General features: G+C 40.2%; 1 protein-coding gene across 3 annotated transcripts in view; it reads left to right on the plus strand.

The window, feature by feature from the left end:
- Nucleotides 1-16,622, plus strand: part of TRIM13 (tripartite motif containing 13) — a 57,285-nt gene extending 40,663 nt beyond the window's left edge. Inside the window, exons 1-2 of one of the 3 annotated variants that reach the window (XM_053708374.1) lie at nt 9,657-9,795; nt 14,574-16,622. In XM_053708374.1, the coding sequence (XP_053564349.1) occupies nt 14,580-15,788 (1,209 nt within the window). In that variant the 5' untranslated portion in view covers nt 9,657-9,795; nt 14,574-14,579 and the 3' untranslated portion in view covers nt 15,789-16,622. The other 2 variants (XM_053708376.1, XM_053708375.1) reach the window with 2 other exon arrangements.
- Nucleotides 16,623-20,926: the final 4,304 nt, after the last annotated feature.

The raw sequence follows: 20,926 nt of genomic DNA on the forward strand, positions 1-20,926 counted from the left end.
CGCTTGCACGTAACGGTTAGCGCTCCATTTGTAATCTGGCCCTTAATTTGTTCCCAGTGATCCATTTTACCTGCTGGAGTGTAATAAATATCCCCTTTTACCTTTATATCAGCATTTAAAATAACAATTTTCCAATTTACTTTTATCACCAATTTTGCTTTGTTCTCTTGGTATTCTTAGTTGAAAGCTAAACCTAGGAGGTTCATATGCTAATTTCTAAGCCCTTAAAGCTGCCTTCAAGGGCTTAGAAATTAGCATATGAACCTCTCAGGGCATTTTAACAGTTTTTCACCACTAGAGGGTATTAGTTCATGTTTGTCATATAGATAACACTGTGCTCACGCACGTGGAGTTCCAGGGAGCCAGCTCTAATTGGCTGAAATGGATGTCTGTCAAAAGAACTGAAATAAGGGGGCAAAGGCTTAGATACAAGGTAATCACAGAGTAAAAAGTGTATTTATATTACTGTGTTTGTTATGCAAAACTAGGGAATGGGTAATAAAGGGATTATCTATCTTTTTAAACAATACAAATTCTGGTGTAGACTGTCCCTTTAAATACAGGCTATAAAAAAAAGCTGTGTAAACATTGCCAACAGAAGAAATTAGACTCCCAGTGGGAGGTAGGTGAGATGTAGAGGAGATAAGTAATAAAAATGTTATTTTCTAATTGTTCTCTCTAAATATTTCGATTTGGTATACAAACAGAGATAAGTATTTGTGTGTAGAGAAAGGGATAAAAATAAGGATCTGTAAGCTCATTTTGACGGGTTGTGGTGTCAAAGAACAAAAACAGCTATTTCATGTACAAAATGAAACCGAAAGATGCAATTTATCATATGTTTTATATTCTGCTGCTGTTTTCATACTTTTGACATACTGTAATTAAACTGCCTGTTTTCATTATCTCATGTACCCCCAAACACAGATTAGCAGTTTTAGCTATATACATGCACACACACACATACTATATATGTATATACTGTGTGTGTGTGTATATATATATATATATAACAGAATTTATGTTTACCTGATAAATTACTTTCTCCAACGGTGTGTCCGGTCCACGGCGTCATCCTTACTTGTGGGATATTCTCCTCCCCAACAGGAAATGGCAAAGAGCCCAGCAAAGCTGGTCACATGATCCCTCCTAGGCTCCGCCTACCCCAGTCATTCGACCGACGTTAAGGAGGAATATTTGCATAGGAGAAACCATATGGTACCGTGGTGACTGTAGTTAAAGAAAATAAATTATCAGACCTGATTAAAAAAACCAGGGCGGGCCGTGGACCGGACACACCGTTGGAGAAAGTAATTTATCAGGTAAACATAAATTCTGTTTTCTCCAACATAGGTGTGTCCGGTCCACGGCGTCATCCTTACTTGTGGGAACCAATACCAAAGCTTTAGGACACGGATGAAGGGAGGGAGCAAATCAGGTCACCTAAATGGAAGGCACCACGGCTTGCAAAACCTTTCTCCCAAAAATAGCCTCAGAAGAAGCAAAAGTATCAAACTTGTAAAATTTGGTAAAAGTGTGCAGTGAAGACCAAGTCGCTGCCCTACATATCTGATCAACAGAAGCCTCGTTCTTGAAGGCCCATGTGGAAGCCACAGCCCTAGTGGAATGAGCTGTGATTCTTTCGGGAGGCTGCCGTCCGGCAGTCTCGTAAGCCAATCTGATGATGCTTTTAATCCAAAAAGAGAGAGAGGTAGAAGTTGCTTTTTGACCTCTCCTTTTACCAGAATAAACAACAAACAAGGAAGATGTTTGTCTAAAATCCTTTGTAGCATCTAAATAGAATTTTAGAGCGCGAACAACATCCAAATTGTGCAACAAACGTTCCTTCTTTGAAACTGGTTTCGGACACAGAGAAGGTACGATAATCTCCTGGTTAATGTTTTTGTTAGAAACAACTTTTGGAAGAAAACCAGGTTTAGTACGTAAAACCACCTTATCTGCATGGAACACCAGATAAGGAGGAGAACACTGCAGAGCAGATAATTCTGAAACTCTTCTAGCAGAAGAAATTGCAACTAAAAACAAAACTTTCCAAGATAATAACTTAATATCAACGGAATGCAAGGGTTCAAACGGAACCCCCTGAAGAACTGAAAGAACTAAATTGAGACTCCAAGGAGGAGTCAAAGGTTTGTAAACAGGCTTAATTCTAACCAGAGCCTGAACAAAGGCTTGAACATCTGGCACAGCAGCCAGTTTTTTGTGAAGTAACACCGACAAGGCAGAAATCTGTCCCTTCAGGGAACTTGCAGATAATCCTTTTTCCAATCCTTCTTGAAGGAAGGATAGAATCCTAGGAATCTTAACCTTGTCCCAAGAGAATCCTTTAGATTCACACCAACAGATATATTTTTTCCAAATTTTGTGGTAAATCTTTCTAGTTACAGGCTTTCTGGCCTGAACAAGAGTATCAATAACAGAATCTGAGAACCCTCGCTTCGATAAAATCAAGCGTTCAATCTCCAAGCAGTCAGCTGGAGTGAAACCAGATTCGGATGTTCGAACGGACCCTGAACAAGAAGGTCTCGTCTCAAAGGTAGCTTCCAAGGTGGAGCCGATGACATATTCACCAGATCTGCATACCAAGTCCTGCGTGGCCACGCAGGAGCTATCAAGATCACCGACGCCCTCTCCTGATTGATCCTGGCTACCAGCCTGGGGATGAGAGGAAACGGCGGGAACACATAAGCTAGTTTGAAGGTCCAAGGTGCTACTAGTGCATCCACTAGAGCCGCCTTGGGATCCCTGGATCTGGACCCGTAGCAAGGAACTTTGAAGTTCTGACGAGAGGCCATCAGATCCATGTCTGGAATGCCCCACAGCTGAGTGACTTGGGCAAAGTTTTCCGGATGGAGTTCCCACTCCCCCGGATGCAATGTCTGACGACTCAGAAAATCCGCTTCCCAATTTTCCACTCCTGGGATGTGGATAGCAGACAGGTGGCAGGAGTGAGACTCCGCCCATAGAATGATTCTGGTCACTTCTTCCATCGCTAGGGAACTCCTTGTTCCCCCCTGATGGTTGATGTACGCAACAGTTGTCATGTTGTCTGATTGAAACCGTATGAACTTGGCCCTCGCTAGCTGAGGCCAAGCCTTGAGAGCATTGAATATCGCTCTCAGTTCCAGAATATTTATCGGTAGAAGAGATTCTTCCCGAGACCAAAGACCCTGAGCTTTCAGGGATCCCCAGACCGCGCCCCAGCCCATCAGACTGGCGTCGGTCGTGACAATGACCCACTCTGGTCTGCGGAATGTCATCCCTTGTGACAGGTTGTCCAGGGACAGCCACCAACGGAGTGAGTCTCTGGTCCTCTGATTTACTTGTATCTTCGGAGACAAGTCTGTATAGTCCCCATTCCACTGACTGAGCATGCACAGTTGTAATGGTCTTAGATGAATGCGCGCAAAAGGAACTATGTCCATTGCCGCTACCATCAACCCGATCACTTCCATGCACTGAGCTATGGAAGGAAGAGGAACGGAATGAAAAATCCGACAAGAGTCTAGAAGCTTTGTTTTTCTGGCCTCTGTCAGAAAAATCCTCATTTCTAAGGAGTCTATTATTGTCCCCAAGAAGGGAACCCTTGTTGACGGGGATAGAGAACTCTTTTCCACGTTCACTTTCCACCCGTGAGATCTGAGAAAGGCCAGGACAATGTCCGTGTGAGCCTTTGCTTGAGGAAGGGACGACGCTTGAATCAGAATGTCGTCCAAGTAAGGTACTACAGCAATGCCCCTTGGTCTTAGCACAGCTAGAAGGGACCCTAGTACCTTTGTGAAAATCCTTGGAGCAGTGGCTAATCCGAAAGGAAGCGCCACGAACTGGTAATGTTTGTCCAGGAATGCGAACCTTAGGAACCGATGATGTTCCTTGTGGATAGGAATATGTAGATACGCATCCTTTAAATCCACCGTGGTCATGAATTGACCTTCCTGGATGGAAGGAAGAATAGTTCGAATGGTTTCCATCTTGAACGATGGAACCTTGAGAAACTTGTTTAAGATTTTGAGATCTAAGATTGGTCTGAACGTTCCCTCTTTTTTGGGAACTATGAACAGATTGGAGTAGAACCCCATCCCTTGTTCTCTTAATGGAACAGGATGAATCACTCCCATTTTTAACAGGTCTTCTACACAATGTAAGAATGCCTGTCTTTTTATGTGGTCTGAAGACAACTGAGACCTGTGGAACCTCCCCCTTGGGGGAAGTCCCTTGAACTCCAGAAGATAACCTTGGGAGACTATTTCTAGCGCCCAAGGATCCAGAACATCTCTTGCCCAAGCCTGAGCGAAGAGAGAGAGTCTGCCCCCCACCAGATCCGGTCCCGGATCGGGGGCCAACATTTCATGCTGTCTTGGTAGCAGTGGCAGGTTTCTTGGCCTGCTTTCCCTTGTTCCAGCCTTGCATTGGTCTCCAAGCTGGCTTGGCTTGAGAAGTATTACCCTCTTGCTTAGAGGACGTAGCACCTTGGGCTGGTCCGTTTCTACGAAAGGGACGAAAATTAGGTTTATTTTTTGCCTTGAAAGGCCGATCCTGAGGAAGGGCGTGGCCCTTACCCCCAGTGATATCAGAGATAATCTCTTTCAAGTCAGGGCCAAACAGCGTTTTCCCCTTGAAAGGAATGTTAAGTAGCTTGTTCTTGGAAGACGCATCAGCCGACCAAGATTTCAACCAAAGCGCTCTGCGCGCCACAATAGCAAACCCAGAATTCTTAGCCGCTAACCTAGCCAATTGCAAAGTGGCGTCTAGGGTGAAAGAATTAGCCAATTTGAGAGCATTGATTCTGTCCATAATCTCCTCCAAAGGAGGAGAATCACTATCGATCGCTCTTATCAGATCATCGAACCAGAAACATGCGGCTGTAGCGACAGGGACAATGCATGAAATTGGTTGTAGAAGGTAACCTTGCTGAACAAACATCTTTTTAAGCAAACCCTCTAATTTTTTATCCATAGGATCTTTGAAAGCACAACTATCCTCTATGGGTATAGTGGTGCGTTTGTTTAAAGTGGAAACCGCTCCCTCGACCTTGGGGACTGTCTGCCATAAGTCCTTTCTGGGGTCGACCATAGGAAACAATTTTTTAAATATGGGGGGAGGGACGAAAGGAATACCGGGCCTTTCCCATTCTTTATCAACAATGTCCGCCACCCGCTTGGGTATAGGAAAAGCTTCTGGGAGCCCCGGCACCTCTAGGAACTTGTCCATTTTACAAAGTTTCTCTGGGATGACCAACTTGTCACAATCATCCAGAGTGGATAATACCTCCTTAAGCAGAATGCGGAGATGTTCCAACTTAAATTTAAATGCAATCACATCAGGTCCAGCCTGTTGAGAAATGTTCCCTGAATCAGTAATTTCTCCCTCAGACAAAACCTCCCTGGCCCCATCAGACTGGGTTAGGGGCCCTTCAGAAATATTATTATCAGCGTCGTCATGCTCTTCAGTATCTAAAACAGAGCAGCCGCGCTTACGCTGATAAGTGTTCATTTTGGCTAAAATGTTTTTGACAGAATTATCCATTACAGCCGTTAATTGTTGCATAGTAAGGAGTATTGGCGCGCTAGATGTACTAGGGGCCTCCTGAGTGGGCAAGACTCATGTAGACGAAGGAGGGAATGATGCAGTACCATGCTTACTCCCCTCACTTGAGGAATCATCTTGGGCATCATTATCACATAAATCACATTTATTTAAATGAATAGGAATTCTGGCTTCCCCACATTCAGAACACAGTCTATCTGGTAGTTCAGACATGTTAAACAGGCATAAACTTGATAACAAAGTACAAAAAACGTTTTAAAATAAAACCGTTACTGTCACTTTAAATTTTAAACTGAACACACTTTATTACTGCAATTGCGAAAAAACATGAAGGAATTGTTCAAAATTCACCAAATTTTCACCACAGTGTCTTAAGGCCTTAAAAGTATTGCACACCAAATTTGGAAGCTTTAACCCTTAAAATAACGGAACCGGAGCCGTTTTGAACTTTAACCCCTTTACAGTCCCTGGTATCTGCTTTGCTGAGACCCAACCAAGCCCAAAGGGGAATACGATACCAAATGACGCCTTCAGAAAGTCTTTTCTAAGTATCAGAGCTCCTCTCACATGCGACTGCATGCCATGCCTCTCAAAAACAAGTGCGCCACACCGGCGTGAAAATGAGGCTCTGCTTATGCTTTGGGAAAGCCCCTAAGAATAAGGTGTCTAAAACAGTGCCTGCCGATATTATTATATCAAAATACCCAGATAAAATGATTCCTCAAGGCTAAATATGTGTTAATAATGAATCGATTTAGCCCAGAAAAAGTCTACAGTTTTAATAAGCCCTTGTGAAGCCCTTATTTACGATCGTAATAAACATGGCTTACCGGATCCCATAGGGAAAATGACAGCTTCCAGCATTACATCGTCTTGTTAGAATGTGTCATACCTCAAGCAGCAAGAGACTGCACACTGTTCCCCCAACTGAAGTTAATTGCTCTCAACAGTCCTGTGTGGAACAGCCATGGATTTTAGTGACGGTTGCTAAAATCATTTTCCTCATACAAACAGAAATCTTCATCTCTTTTCTGTTTCTGAGTAAATAGTACATACCAGCACTATTTCAAAATAACAAACTCTTGATTGAATAATAAAAACTACAGTTAAACACTAAAAAACTCTAAGCCATCTCCGTGGAGATGTTGCCTGTACAACGGCAAAGAGAATGACTGGGGTAGGCGGAGCCTAGGAGGGATCATGTGACCAGCTTTGCTGGGCTCTTTGCCATTTCCTGTTGGGGAGGAGAATATCCCACAAGTAAGGATGACGCCGTGGACCGGACACACCTATGTTGGAGAAATATATATATATATATATATATATATGTGTGTGTGTGTGTGTTATATATATATATGTGTGTGTGCGCGTGTTTGTGTATGTGTGTGTGTGTGTGTATATATTTATATATATATATATATATACAAAAAAGGGGGAAATTCCAGTCTCAAATCTAACTGTCCGTTTATATAGATCACAATAATAATCTTATTACCTTGACCCCTAGTAGCGATCGCCCATAGCCCTTCCTTTTCAACAGACAAGAGAATCACAGTCCCAAATATCAGGTATACTGGGTGATTTCAGGAAGCCTCCTATTATATTTGGTAGCGGTATGGGTCTTATTGTTAAATTTACATAGTCATTATGCAAAGTATACCGCTATGCGGTTATGCCCACTTACCGCTGTTGTAAAGGAGTACTTCTTAATCCCAGTGTTGTCCCGAATCCGTCCAGCACTCAAAAGCTGTAGGACCGCTCTCAGCCAGGCACTCTTGCCTCTTCTGTCTCCGATGTGAAGGACGCTCAAGTTGCCTCTATGCGTGTGGCGTACCACATGTCACTAGCCGTCCAATAGGATAGATGAGATTCCTTGAATGGAAAACAGGTGTCCTGCGATCCTCCAATAGGAAGTCTAGCTGTCCACGCTGACTAGGGGTATCGTATGGAGCTGTAAACCACTGAGCACCAATGCTAATCCTGATATTAATGTAAAAGTTTCCAAAAAACGAAGTTTAAGCAAATGGTGCCAGATGCGGTTTAAAAGAAATTTTATTCGTGCAGTCACACAATTAAAACATGGGGGTATTGTGCAAAAATAGAACAAAATATAGCAACATATTTAAGCATGTAAAAAGGTTGCTGACATGTTTCGGCTAACAGCCGTAATCATCTGGCACCATTTGCTTAAACTTCGTTTTTTGGAAACTTATATATATATATATATATATATATATATATATATATATATATATATATATATATATATATATATATATATATATAGGCACACACACGTATATTTATTACTCTAGCACTAACTAAACACAGGAGACATAGCTGGAAACCAGATGGCAAACAACAAGCCCTGGCAAACTAAACAAACCTAAGCAAAGACAAACTAAATCTGATGACACTATATATTTGTTTATAGACTTGTTATATCACTTAAAAAAGATTCAGTTAAGTTGCATTCTGCAAAAGCAAGTGGGACAAACTGTATTTTGTATAGAAGGAGAATAGAGATATATGTGCATGTGAAATAAAAGGCAGTTAAACGTTCTATATAAAGCATCATTTAGAGAGACAATATATTAATTGGGAGAATAGGGGAGATGCAGTTGATGATTAATTTTGTTCTATAGAGAGGGTAATGTTTAGACTGTCATATATACTTTAATACCATCTTATTATTGTGGCCCTCTTGGTTTAATAGGTGGTTGTCCTTGGGTGTAACTGGAGCAGCAGCTTTGAAATTGGGGTGGGGACATAAAACCTGCTCTTCGACTGCACTATCCAAGGAAACCTGTCTAGAATCCTTTGGTATTAGTGACGTTGTCCTGCATATTCCTTTAAAGGGACATGAAATCCCCCCAAACATTTAATGATTCGAATAGAACATGCAATTAAAAAGGTCCCAATCTATTTCTATTATCTAATTTGCTTTGTTCTCTTGGTATCCTTTGTTGAAACGAATACCTGTGTAGACTCAGCAGTGACACACTACTAAGAGCTAGCTGCTGATTGGTGGATGCTTATATATGCTTCTTGTCACAGGCTCACCTGATGTGTTCAGATAGCTCTCAGTAGTGCAGTGAAGCTCTTTCAACAAAGGATACCACAATAGTTAAGCAAATTGGATAATAGAAGTAAATTGGAAAGTTGTTTACAATTATATGTTCTATCTAAATCTCAAAATATTTTTTTTGTTTAGTGTCCCTTTAAAGGGACAGTAAAGTCAAAATTAAACTTGAATTATTTAGATAGAGCGTGTCACTTTAAACAACTTTCCAATGTATTTGTATTGTCAAATTTGCTTTCTTCTCTTGGTATCCTTTGTTGAAGACTAACCCTGGGTAGGCTGATAGAAGCATAGGAGTGTGCACGTGTCTATAGCAGTCTATGGCAGCAGGGTTTGTAAAAATGTTTATAGCAATATTATGCATAGTTGCAAACACTGCACGTGTACGCTCCTGAATTCACCAAGGGTTACTCTTTAGCAAAAGATACCAAGAGAACTAAGGAAAACTGATAATACAAATAAAATGGAAAGTTGTTTAACATTTCAAGCTCTATCCAATCCATGTAATGTTAATATCACTGTCCTTTTAATGGTGTGTAATACGATTGAAAACGAGCATATTGATTCCGCTTTGCTTTTTCTATAGGTAGAAGTGTGCACAAAAATGCTTTTGTTTTAATTTTTTACCCAACCTGTACAAAAAAATGCTTTTGTTAAATATTGTAACAGATTAGTGCCGAATAATTCACCACGTGTTAAACTTGTAATCTAGCCCTATGTGCTTAACTCAGAAGCTACCCCAGCTGCAAATTGCTTGGGAGTAAATCCCATAGTTTACCAGGGGTCAGTAATGTATGAATGCTCTATAGAATGACAGTGTGTGTGATTTCTGCCTTAAAATATCCCTTTAAGGACAAGGATTGTCTGCCCATAAGGTGTGGTGAGCAAGGTTCATTTTCATTACTGACACTGTAGGCAGATATGGAGCTTATATTTATTATGTGCTCCTTTCAGTAGTGATTCAGTTGAAAAGCTGGGATTGCTACAGCCCACAATGACAGTTGTGCTTGGACTGTGACTTTTTTATTTAAATAATTATTAGTCGCTCTGATAGCGTCTGAGGCTTATGCTGTACTGAGAGCTGTCTCCGCCCCCTTACAAAGCATGTCACTGGTCTGGAACAGCATGGAGACGAGTCAGTGAAGGTCGGTGTGTATAAAGAGAAACCATATGAGTCCTATGTATGTAGTGTCTCCTTTGTGTCTACATAGTGTGTGCTGTGTACTTATATCTGTATATGTTGTGTATCTGTGTAGTGTGTGTATATATATATATATATGTTTGTGTGTGTGTCTGTCTATGTGTTTATTAGCTATGTTTTAATGAGGAATCGTATGACTGAGAGCAGAGAGAGGGTTAATAAAAGGGGACAAGAAATTGAAACAAAAAAGGGAGAAAATTTGGACAAGTAAAATGATATGAGGAGGAGCAATAAAAAAGTATACTGAAGTACTTTCATATATGCATGAGAAATCAGTCACTGTATGGTATTGCAACATATCTGCATACAAAATAAATGTATTGAAAGCATTTAAATGTTATTTTTAGCAGAATATGCAGTTTTGCAGTTGAATGACACACCGCTTGAACTACATTATTTGTGTTTCTTCTTTTAACCCCTTTGATGTGGGATTAAACATAAATGTGTTCCTGTGCATATCAAGCAGTCATTACAGCATGTAGGAAGTTCAGTGTTATGAATTCCACAGAATACTCTCCTGTCCGTCTTTGAGTACTGGAATTCTAGAGTTAAAAGGGGAAACTGCTAATTACAAGATTTTTCTGCACTTGTGCAATACATTAACATGTTAGTTGAGTGTTAAAATTGTTTGCTGCAGTTATTTTTTAATAGCAAAACATACTTTCCTCATTAGAAGCAGCCAATTCAGTTTGGGAGTAGACATAACTAGCCATCATCATTTTGTTAGCAAAACATGCTGTGTTTTGCAGTTCTTATCTAATCATCTCTGCTTTAAGCAATTAGTGACATGTATGTGGCAGGGTTAGACTTATGCGACCTGTCAGTTCTCAGAAACACTTTACATTTTTCAGACCTAATTACAGGAAAATGGGGCAAAATAAAGTATTTTGCAAAGCTGTTGTAATCTGCCTAACTAAACATTTTATATTACACTATCAAGGGGCTTTACTATCCTGTGTTGGGCAAGTGTATATAGGATTTATACTAGGAAGTTTTAGATTATATCAAAATGAAGGAACATGTGTATCTTTTATTACAAATGCATATATATGTATAATACTCCAATATGACCACACTCACTGGCTTTCCACAAATGAATTATTTATTCAATAATGTGACATTTCAGGGACCGAATTCCATTCTTCAGAAACACTGCAGTGTTGAATAAACATTTTGTGTAAAAACAGTGAGTGTGGTTATATTGGAGAATTGAACATAATACACCTAAGCTGCACCCTGGTGGTTGGCTGTGTAAGCGCAGGCTACTAAATTGTGGTGCACTCCAGGTGCTATTGGAGTAGGAGAAAATTTAAAATTAGATTACAGTAAAAGCAGGCAATAGACTTTGTAACTAAAGTTGTTTTTTTTATTGTATATAATTAAATATTTTATCAGGTACTTTCTACCTATTCACAGCACCAGTTTTCCAGCATGTGGAGGATATGTTTACTGTGTAGTTATGCACCAATATTCATATAACTGCATGTATTAAACACTACTATAAAGAATAAGATGCACAGATACTGATATAAAAATCCAGTATAAAACCTTTTAAAAACTTACCTAGAAGCTCCCAGTTTAGCACGGTTGATGAGGTTAGGGTGGGTCACCAACTGAAAGGGGCTGGAAAAGCAAGAAGAGCAGACCCTCCCCGACATATGAAAAGACCCATTACACAACCATGTCTGTAGACATCAGTATACATCTAAAACTTTGGGGCTTGGTTAGGAGTCTGAAAATCAGCATCATTTTATATAGTAATAAGAAAAACTATAATTTTTTACAAAAACACTTCAAGATAGCCTATATAAATGGATCATCTACAAAACATTTATGTAAAGAAAAATCTAGTGTACAATGTCCCTTTAAGCTACCATATAGTGCCCTAGCCTGCATTCATGCTGTTGCCTATATCACATACATATATTGTGCCCTAGCCTGCATTCATGCTGTTGCCTATATCACATACATATATTGTGCCCTAGCCTGCATTCATGCTGTTGCCTATATCACATACATATATTGTGCCCTAGCCTGCATTCATGCTGTTGCCTATATCACATACATATATTGTGCCCTAGCCTGCATTCATGCTGTTGCCTATATTGCATACATATATTGTGCCCTAGCCTGCATTCATGCTGTTGCCTATATCGCATACATATATTGTGCCCTAGCCTGCATTCATGCTGTTGCCTATATCGCATACATATATTGTGCCCTAGCCTGCATTCATGCTGTTGCCTATATCGCATACATATATTGTGCCCTAGCCTGCATTCATGCTGTTGCCTATATCGCATACATATATTGTGCCCTAGCCTGCATTCATGCTGTTGCCTATATCGCATACATATATTGTGCCCTAGCCTGCATTCATGCTGTTGCCTATATCGCATACATATATTGTGCCCTAGAATGCATTCATGCTGTTGCCTATATCGCATACATATATTGTGCCCTAGCCTGCATTCATGCTGTTGCCTATATCACATACATATATTGTGCCCTAGCCTGCATTCATGCTGTTGCCTATATCACATACATATATTGTGCCCTAGCCTGCATTCATGCTGTTGCCTATATCGCATACATATATTGTGCCCTAGCCTGCATTCATGCTGTTGCCTATATCACATACATATATTGTGCCCTAGCCTGCATTCATGCTGTTGCCTATATCACATACATATATTGTGCCCTAGCCTGCATTCATGCTGTTGCCTATATCACATACATATATTGTGCCCTAGCCTGCATTCATGCTGTTGCTTATATCACATACATATATTGTGCCCTAGCCTGCATTCATGCTGTTGCCTATATCGCATACATATATTGTGCCCTAGCCTGCATTCATGCTGTTGCCTATATCGCATACATATATTGTGCCCTAGCCTGCATTCATGCTGTTGCCTATATCGCATACATATATTGTGCCCTAGCCTGCATTCATGCTGTTGCCTATATCGCATACATATATTGTGCCCTAGCCTGCATTCATGCTGTTGCCTATATCGCATACATATATTGTGCCCTAGCCTGCATTCATGCTGTTGCCTATATCGCATACATATATTGTGCCCTAGCCTGCATTCATGCTGTTGCCTATATCGCATATATATATTGTGCCCTAGCCTGCATTCATGCTGTTGCCTATATCGCATACATATATTGTGCCCTAGCCTGCATTCATGCTGTTGCCTATATCGCATACATATATTGTGCCCTAGCCTGCATTCATGCTGTTGCCTATATCGCATACATATATTGTGCCCTAGCCTGCATTCATGCTGTTGCCTATATCGCATACATATATTGTGCCCTAGCCTGCATTCATGCTGTTGCCTATATCACATACATATATTGTGCCCTAGCCTGCATTCATGCTGTTGCCTATATCACATACATATATTGTGCCCTAGCCTGCATTCATGCTGTTGCCTATATCACATACATATATTGTGCCCTAGCCTGCATTCATGCTGTTGCCTATATCACATACATATATTGTGCCCTAGCCTGCATTCATGCTGTTGCCTATATCGCATACATATATTGTGCCCTAGCCTGCATTCATGCTGTTGCCTATATCGCATACATATATTGTGCCCTAGCCTGCATTCATGCTGTTGCCTATATCACATACATATATTGTGCCCTAGCCTGCATTCATTCTGTTGCCTATATCACATACATATATTGAGTAATCATCATCAGGGTGTATAGCTGTTACTCCAGTACGGGTCCTAGGCCCCTCACACATTAGCTGCTATACCACATCTGGCAGGGTTTGCTTGTGCTGGTGTCAGCGTTGTGCAGGAGCTTTGACAAGTCATGTTGTTTGCTATGACTTTTTAAGGACGAGGTTAGTATGATTTTAGCAAACCCTCCTGTGCAGATCATAATGCTAAGCTCAGAGACTGTCTCATAGATTTCTCCGGGAGGGGAACGTAGGAGGGAAGGTGGCTGCTGCCAGACTAGTGGGCCTACTTGTCACTACAGCTCTGAAGCCGTCTGTGAACTACATTATGTATAATACCCAGCCACAAAACTACTGCACATCTCCCTAAATCCTACACCACTGGTAATGGGGGGAGGGGGGTATAGTGGCCAGGAGCTTATTATGCATTAAATATAAAGTGTTAAATTACATTTCATTTAAAAGAAGAGTAAACACCTTAAGCTTCGTATGTAAAATGTTTAGTTATGCCTAATTAAACGGTTTTGTAATATATGTTCATTATTTATTTTGCCCCTTTTCATGTAATTGAGCTCTGAAAATTAAGAAATGTCTAATTCTTAGAACTTGAAATGTACCTGCCTACCTATCAAGACTAACCCTGCTACATATATGTCCCTAATGAGCTTTATCAGATAACAACTGCAAAACAATACAGTTTATAATACATTTGACAGTGGCTAGACTTGTTGCCAGTGGACTAAAGCAAATGTTGGCTTCTCCAAATAAGGCAAATGGTGGGTGGAGTTGTTGTAAAAGCATTTTTTCTGTTAAAAGAGTTTTCTGTTATTATAGTTATTCTATAGCTACACAATAGAACTATCTTGTAAGTACAAGCTCTTTACTGTCCCTTTAAGGCTTTCAAATACATTTTATTTAATGTGTATGCCCCTTTAAAAACAAATCTGTCATTATATTTGTAACATTTTTTATGTATAAACTATTTAATGATTCGTTAATGTCTTCTTACTTTATTTCAGAATGGGATGGAGGTTCTGGAGGAAGATTTAACATGTCCCATCTGCTGCTGCCTTTTTGATGACCCACGCGTTTTACCTTGCTCACACAACTTCTGCAAGAAATGTTTGGAAGGTATCCTTGAAGGAAGTTCCAGGAATATGCCATGGAGATCAACATCTTTTAAATGTCCCACCTGCCGTAAGGAAACCTCCACAATGGGTGTAAATGGTCACCAAGTTAACTATTTACTGAAAGGAATCGTGGAGAAATACAATACAATTAAAATCGCACCAAAGATGCCTCTGTGTAAGATACACAGCGAACAGCCCCTTAATATGTTTTGCTCTACAGACTTGAAGCTCATTTGTGGAATGTGCGCCACAAATGGTGAACACACCAGGCACACGTTTTCCTCCATCGAAGATGCGTATGAAAAAGAAAGGAGTTCCTTTAAAACTCTCTTGCACAGCTTTGAGGATTGGCATGGTGGAGACGTACTCTCTCATCTCGATACTTTGGAGGCCAATAAGAGGAAGAATCTCCATCTGCTGACCAGTGACTCAGAGCAGGTGAAGGCTTATTTTGAAAAACTACAGCACGTGTTGGAACAGAAGAAAAATGAGATTCTCTCAGATTTTGAAACCATGAAGCTTGGAGTGATGCAAGCCTACGATCCAGAAATAAACAAATTGAATACCGTACTCAATGAGCAGAAGAAAGCAAGCAGCATTGCTGAAGACTTTAAAGATATATCTGATCCTGTCATCTTCCTGCAGCAAATGCAGAAATTTAGGGAAAAGATCCAATTAATTAAAAAAGCAGCTTTACCGTCGCGGTCAGGTATAATTGTTACACCTACCACAAAAAATTTTGATACCAGTATGTGGGATAATATTAAATTAGTAGAAGTTGATAAACTTTCTTTACCTCAAGAAACACCCAGCAAAAAGTATAACAGACGCAAATGCCTACTAGTTTTTCTGGCACTAACCTTTTTTCTAGTAGGCATTATGGCACTCTGGGTAATGCCAGTTCATTTTGATCACTTTCCATACTTTGATATTCAATATTTGAAATCTTCAAGTGTTCTATTCACCACAGATATCACTGGCCGAGTTGTTTTTTATTGGGAGCTAGTTGCTGAAGGATTATCTGTCCTAAGTAAAAAGTGCCAAAGCTATACTATGCGGTTTTTAGAAATCATGGCAGAACTGGTGTGTAAATATAAACTATAATATGTACAGCAGCCTTTTGCTTGCCTAGATACAGAAGATCTCTGTATGCTCAATATACGTTGACTATTGTACAATATATTATGTGTATGTATGTATATAGATAGATAGATAGATAGATAGATAGATAGATAGATATAAAAGGGATTTTACATTTATTAGGGTCTTAAAGAGACAGTATAGTTAAAATGAAACTTACATGATTCAGATAGAGCATCCAATTTTAAGAAATGTTCCAATTAACTTCTGTTATCTAATTTATTTTGCTCTTTGTTAAAAATCCAGCTGCAGAGCAGCAATGCACTAATGGGAACTAGATGAACACATGTAGTGAGCCAATGACAAGATGACTGTGTCATCAATCACTATCTGCCAGTAGTGCATTGATGCTCCAGATCCTGACTTAGGTATGCTTTTTAATAAATGATACCAGTAGACCAAAGTATATTTGATAATAGAAGTAAATTGAACTGTGTGCTCTCACTTTCATGTCTCTTTTTAGTATTTTATGTTTAAATGTAAGTTTGTGTTCAGTACTAGAGAAAATCAGATATATACAGACAATATACAGAATAATTATTTTATGTATAACTATGTGTGCGTAATTGACAGTATAGTGGTAACTTGCATAAATAGAGACAATCTTAGCAAATATGGCAACATGCCTTAAAAGGAGAAATTGTTTTTCCCTTAATGTGTTTCCAATTACTTTTTTTACCAACTGCAGAGTATAACATGTATGAGAATTTGCGTTTTAAGCTTTATTTGTGTTTATGTAATAGCTGATTTTGTGTGTTAAAGCCACAACCTAATAAATGGGTTGAGCTTGTAGGTTTATTCAGATCTCATTACTTTATCACATTGTGTACATATACATGCTTCTTTATCTTATATCTGTCCATAAATCAAAGACCAATACTTGGCGAGAACAATGGAAAATTAACATTGTATTACCTTATCTCTTCTATACCCTACTGGGAGTGTAATTTCTTCTGCTGGCTGTGTTTACACATCATATCTATAGCTTAGACCTAAGGCCAGAAACCTTCAGAATAGGTGGGGATACCCCAAGCTAAATTAACTATTTCAAATGCAAAATTAAGGGTAAAGGAAATACTTGTAAACAATTGAATACACTCAAGCAGCTAAAGTGGATCATTGGGAACAAATTAAAGGGGAGACAATTTTTGAGTAAACAGTCCCTTTAAGTATATTGTGTGAAGGGGGCTAATTTAAAGTGTATATTATAATAAATCCCCACAGTTAGCTGGGCAATTCTGCATCTTCCAATTTGCTACCTAGGGGCCCCATTACATTTACGGCGACACCCGCAAAAGCCGGCAACGCCGGTTTTTACGCAATTTTGGTATTACACATATACAAGTTATGCTTGTATATTTCACCCGTCGGCCGCATTTTTTACTCCCATAGACTAACATAGAACTGGTGCACAATTCGGTATCCAATATACAGCGTAAGGACTTACGCGCGCAGAATTCAGAAAATCTACTCCATTCTCATCTCGCCACACATTGCAGGCGCAGCAACCCTTGCACTGACTAAAAAAACACCGTAACTCCCTGGAAGGCCTAACAAACACCTAACGCATGCGCAATCACAAACAGTTAAAGGGACACTGAACCCATTTTTTTTTTCTATCCTGATTCAGATAGAGCATGCAATTTTAAGCAACTTTCTAATGTACTCCTATTATCAAATTATTTTCATTCTCTTGGTATCTTTATTTGAAATGCAAGAATGTAAGTTTAGATGCCGGCCCATTTTTGGTGAACACACTGTGTTGTTCTTGCTGATTGGTGGGTAAATTCACCTACCAATAAACAAGTGCTTTCCATGGTTCTGAACCAAAAAAAATAGCTTAGATGCTTTCTTTTTCAAATAAAGAAAGCAAGAGAATGAAGAAAAATTGATAAAAGGAGTAAATTAGAAAGTTGTTTAAAATTGCATGCTCTATCTTAATCACGAAAGAAAAAAATTGGTTTCATTGTCCTTTTAACCCTCTTCTAAGCACTTTATTATTACAAACAGTAGTATCCTCCCTCTGCAAGTGTGTCAAACCAATCACAAACAGCACAACCTCTCACCTGCAGCCTTAACACCCCTGACAATGCACAACACCATCATTAGCCAAACAGTATCCTCCCTCTGCAAGTGTGTCAAACTAATCACAAACAGCACAACCTCTCACCCGCAGCCTTTAAACACCTGACAATGCACAACACCATCATTAGCCAAACAGTATACTCTCTCTGCAAGTGTGTCAAACCAATCACAAACAGCACAACCTCTCACCCGCAGCCTTAACACACCTGACAATGCACAACACCATCATTAGCCAAACAGTATCCTCCCTCTGCAAGTGTGTCAAACTAATCACAAACAGCACAACCTCTCACCTGCAACCTTTAAACACCTGACATTGCACACCCTCATTAGCCACCATGTTTCCCCTGCTTTACTTGCAATATCTATTGACAGGGTGCCAGGAATCAGACTGAGACGAGAAGTGCAAAAATAATCACACCTTTATTAATAGCAAAAAATAATAAAAAGTCCACAAAACAAATAAAAAGCCAGGAATCAAAACCAGAGCTGGTAGTCAGACGAGCCGAGTCAGGAGCCAAAGCGAGTAGTCAGACGAGCTGGAATCAGGAACAAGGAGAACAGCACAGTCGGGAACAAGCCAGGGATCAGGAACCAGGAGGGACATCAGACAGCCAGGTAATACACAGGAGCTCTCACAAACAGGTCTGAGACAACGCAAGGGCAAAGCATACTGAACAGAGGCCCTTTAAATAATAAGTGATGACATCACAATTCTGAGACTGCATTCTGTCTCACACTGATGATGAACACCAGTCTGGTCATAAAAGGAAGTGCAGGAAATGAGCAGCATCACACATTATGCACCAGAGTCAGCAAGAAAGGTGAGTAAAATGGCTGCCAGCAGCACATGGCAAACAAAGGAGGGAAAAAAACCTGACAATCTATACAGACAGCATCGTGGGGCACAAGGGGTGCTGGAAGGCCTACAAGCCCCTGTTGTGGAGGATATACCTGCTGCTGCTGTGGATGATATACCTGCTGAAGTTATAGTTGCTGCAGCTGATCTACTTGCTGCTGAGGTCAATGGTCGTGGTGCTGTAATTGTCCCTGCTCCTGTATCTGCTGTCCCTGCTGCTGCCCCTGCTACTGTTGTTGCTGCAGCTGGTCATAGGCCGGCAGGGCCTATAATACGTTGGCATCAGCAGAGGAGAAGAGCAAGGGCACCAAGGATCCATAGGGTTAGGGTCACTCTATTTGGAATGTCAGAGGAGGAGGTCAGGGAAAAGTATTTCTTGACTACTGCAAGCCTCATGGACCTATATGAGGTCTTGAAGGATGATATTGACCCTCAAGCGAATAGGAACCGGGGTCTGACTGGTATGCAGAAGCTGTTGTGTGTTGTGCACTTCCTGGCATCCGGCTCATTCCAGTCAACAGAGGGCTTTGTATCTGGCCTAGCGCAGTCCACCTTCTCCAGGCTCCTAGGGGAGATTTTGACTGCTCTAGATAACCAGACACAGCGATACATTCATTTCCCCCGTACCCCCCAGGAATGGAACAGTCTTAAGCAAGGCTTCTATCGACTGGGGGGAATTCCCAATGTGATGGGGGCAATTGATTGCACACATGTGCGTATCATGGCCCCACATGAGGAGCCATTCCTCTATATCAACAGGAAAGGGTTTTACTCCTTGAATTGCCAGATGGTCTGTGATACCACTCTGAAATTCACACGTGTATGCAGGCTTTCCAGGGAGTGCCAATGATTCTTACATCCTGCGCCAGACCTCCTTATTCCAGCTTTTTGATTCTGGAACACTCTCGGGAGGTTGGCTGCTCATGAGTATGCACTACCTTCATTCTGGACACTAAACACAAAATAATTGTCATGTTTCAGATAGAGATTACAGTTTTAAACAACATTATAATTTACTTATATTATCTAATTTGCTTCATTCTTTAGATATCCTTTGTTTAAAAAATAGCAATGCACATAGATGAGCCAATCACATGAAGCATCTATGTGCCACCACCAATCAGCAGCTACTGAGCATATCTAATGTGCTTGTCAGCAAATTATATCAAGAGAATGGAGCAAATTAGATAATAGAAGTAAATTAAGTTGATTAAAATTGCATGTTCTATCTGAATCCTGAAAATAGAATTTTGTCTAGACTAATCCTGTCATCAAAGTATATTGCTTACAATGCACCAATTTAATGTTCTTGAAAAATGTATCTTAAATTAAATCCATGTTATGTCCCTTTAAGCACATGATGAACCTGTAGTAATCAGAATATATATGTTACATGACAGGTGACGCAGGGTACAGCTGCAGACAATGGCTGTTAAACCCCTTGGCACACCCCCTTACAGAGCCACAACTCAGGTACCAGGAGGCCCACATACGTACCAGAAATGTCATAGAAAGGAGCTTTGGCCTACTCAAAACCAGATTCAGGTGTCTTGATTTGACAGGCGGAGCTTTACAGTATAACCACAACAAAGTGTGTTCCATTGTCAATGCATGTCGTATTCTATACAACATTGCTGTGGACACACGTATATTGGGGGACATTGAACCAGAGCAAGATCAGCAGCTGGTTCCTGTACCTGAGGATGTGGACAGGGGGATACTGAGGGTGAATGAAGTGAGGGACTTTGTCATCCATGAATACTTCACCTGTAAGTTACTTGTCCATAAGCACAATAAACCGTAACATTCACATGTAGTATGATGTTTGACTGTACCTCACCAACCATTGCATGTGTATATATCATGTCTTGCAGAATTACATACTGTGAATTTCCATTACATGTAAGTGAAACTACTACATCCCACCCCACCCCTTCCCTTAACCACCCTAATTACTGAAAATGTCTCATTGTTTAATTCATGTTTAGGTCACAATGATTATTGGACTATCATTATTAAGAAGAATGGAAATGGATGTTTATACCTTATGTTCACACCTTCTGAAAATACATAATTATTATTTATATTTATACCCATATGTCAATTTATATTGAATGTGAGAAACATTGATTTACATCTTATAAGTGAATATTACTAT

Source organism: Bombina bombina, chromosome 3 (assembly GCF_027579735.1).
Source record: "Bombina bombina isolate aBomBom1 chromosome 3, aBomBom1.pri, whole genome shotgun sequence".
NCBI classification, from domain to species: Eukaryota; Metazoa; Chordata; class Amphibia; order Anura; family Bombinatoridae; genus Bombina; species Bombina bombina.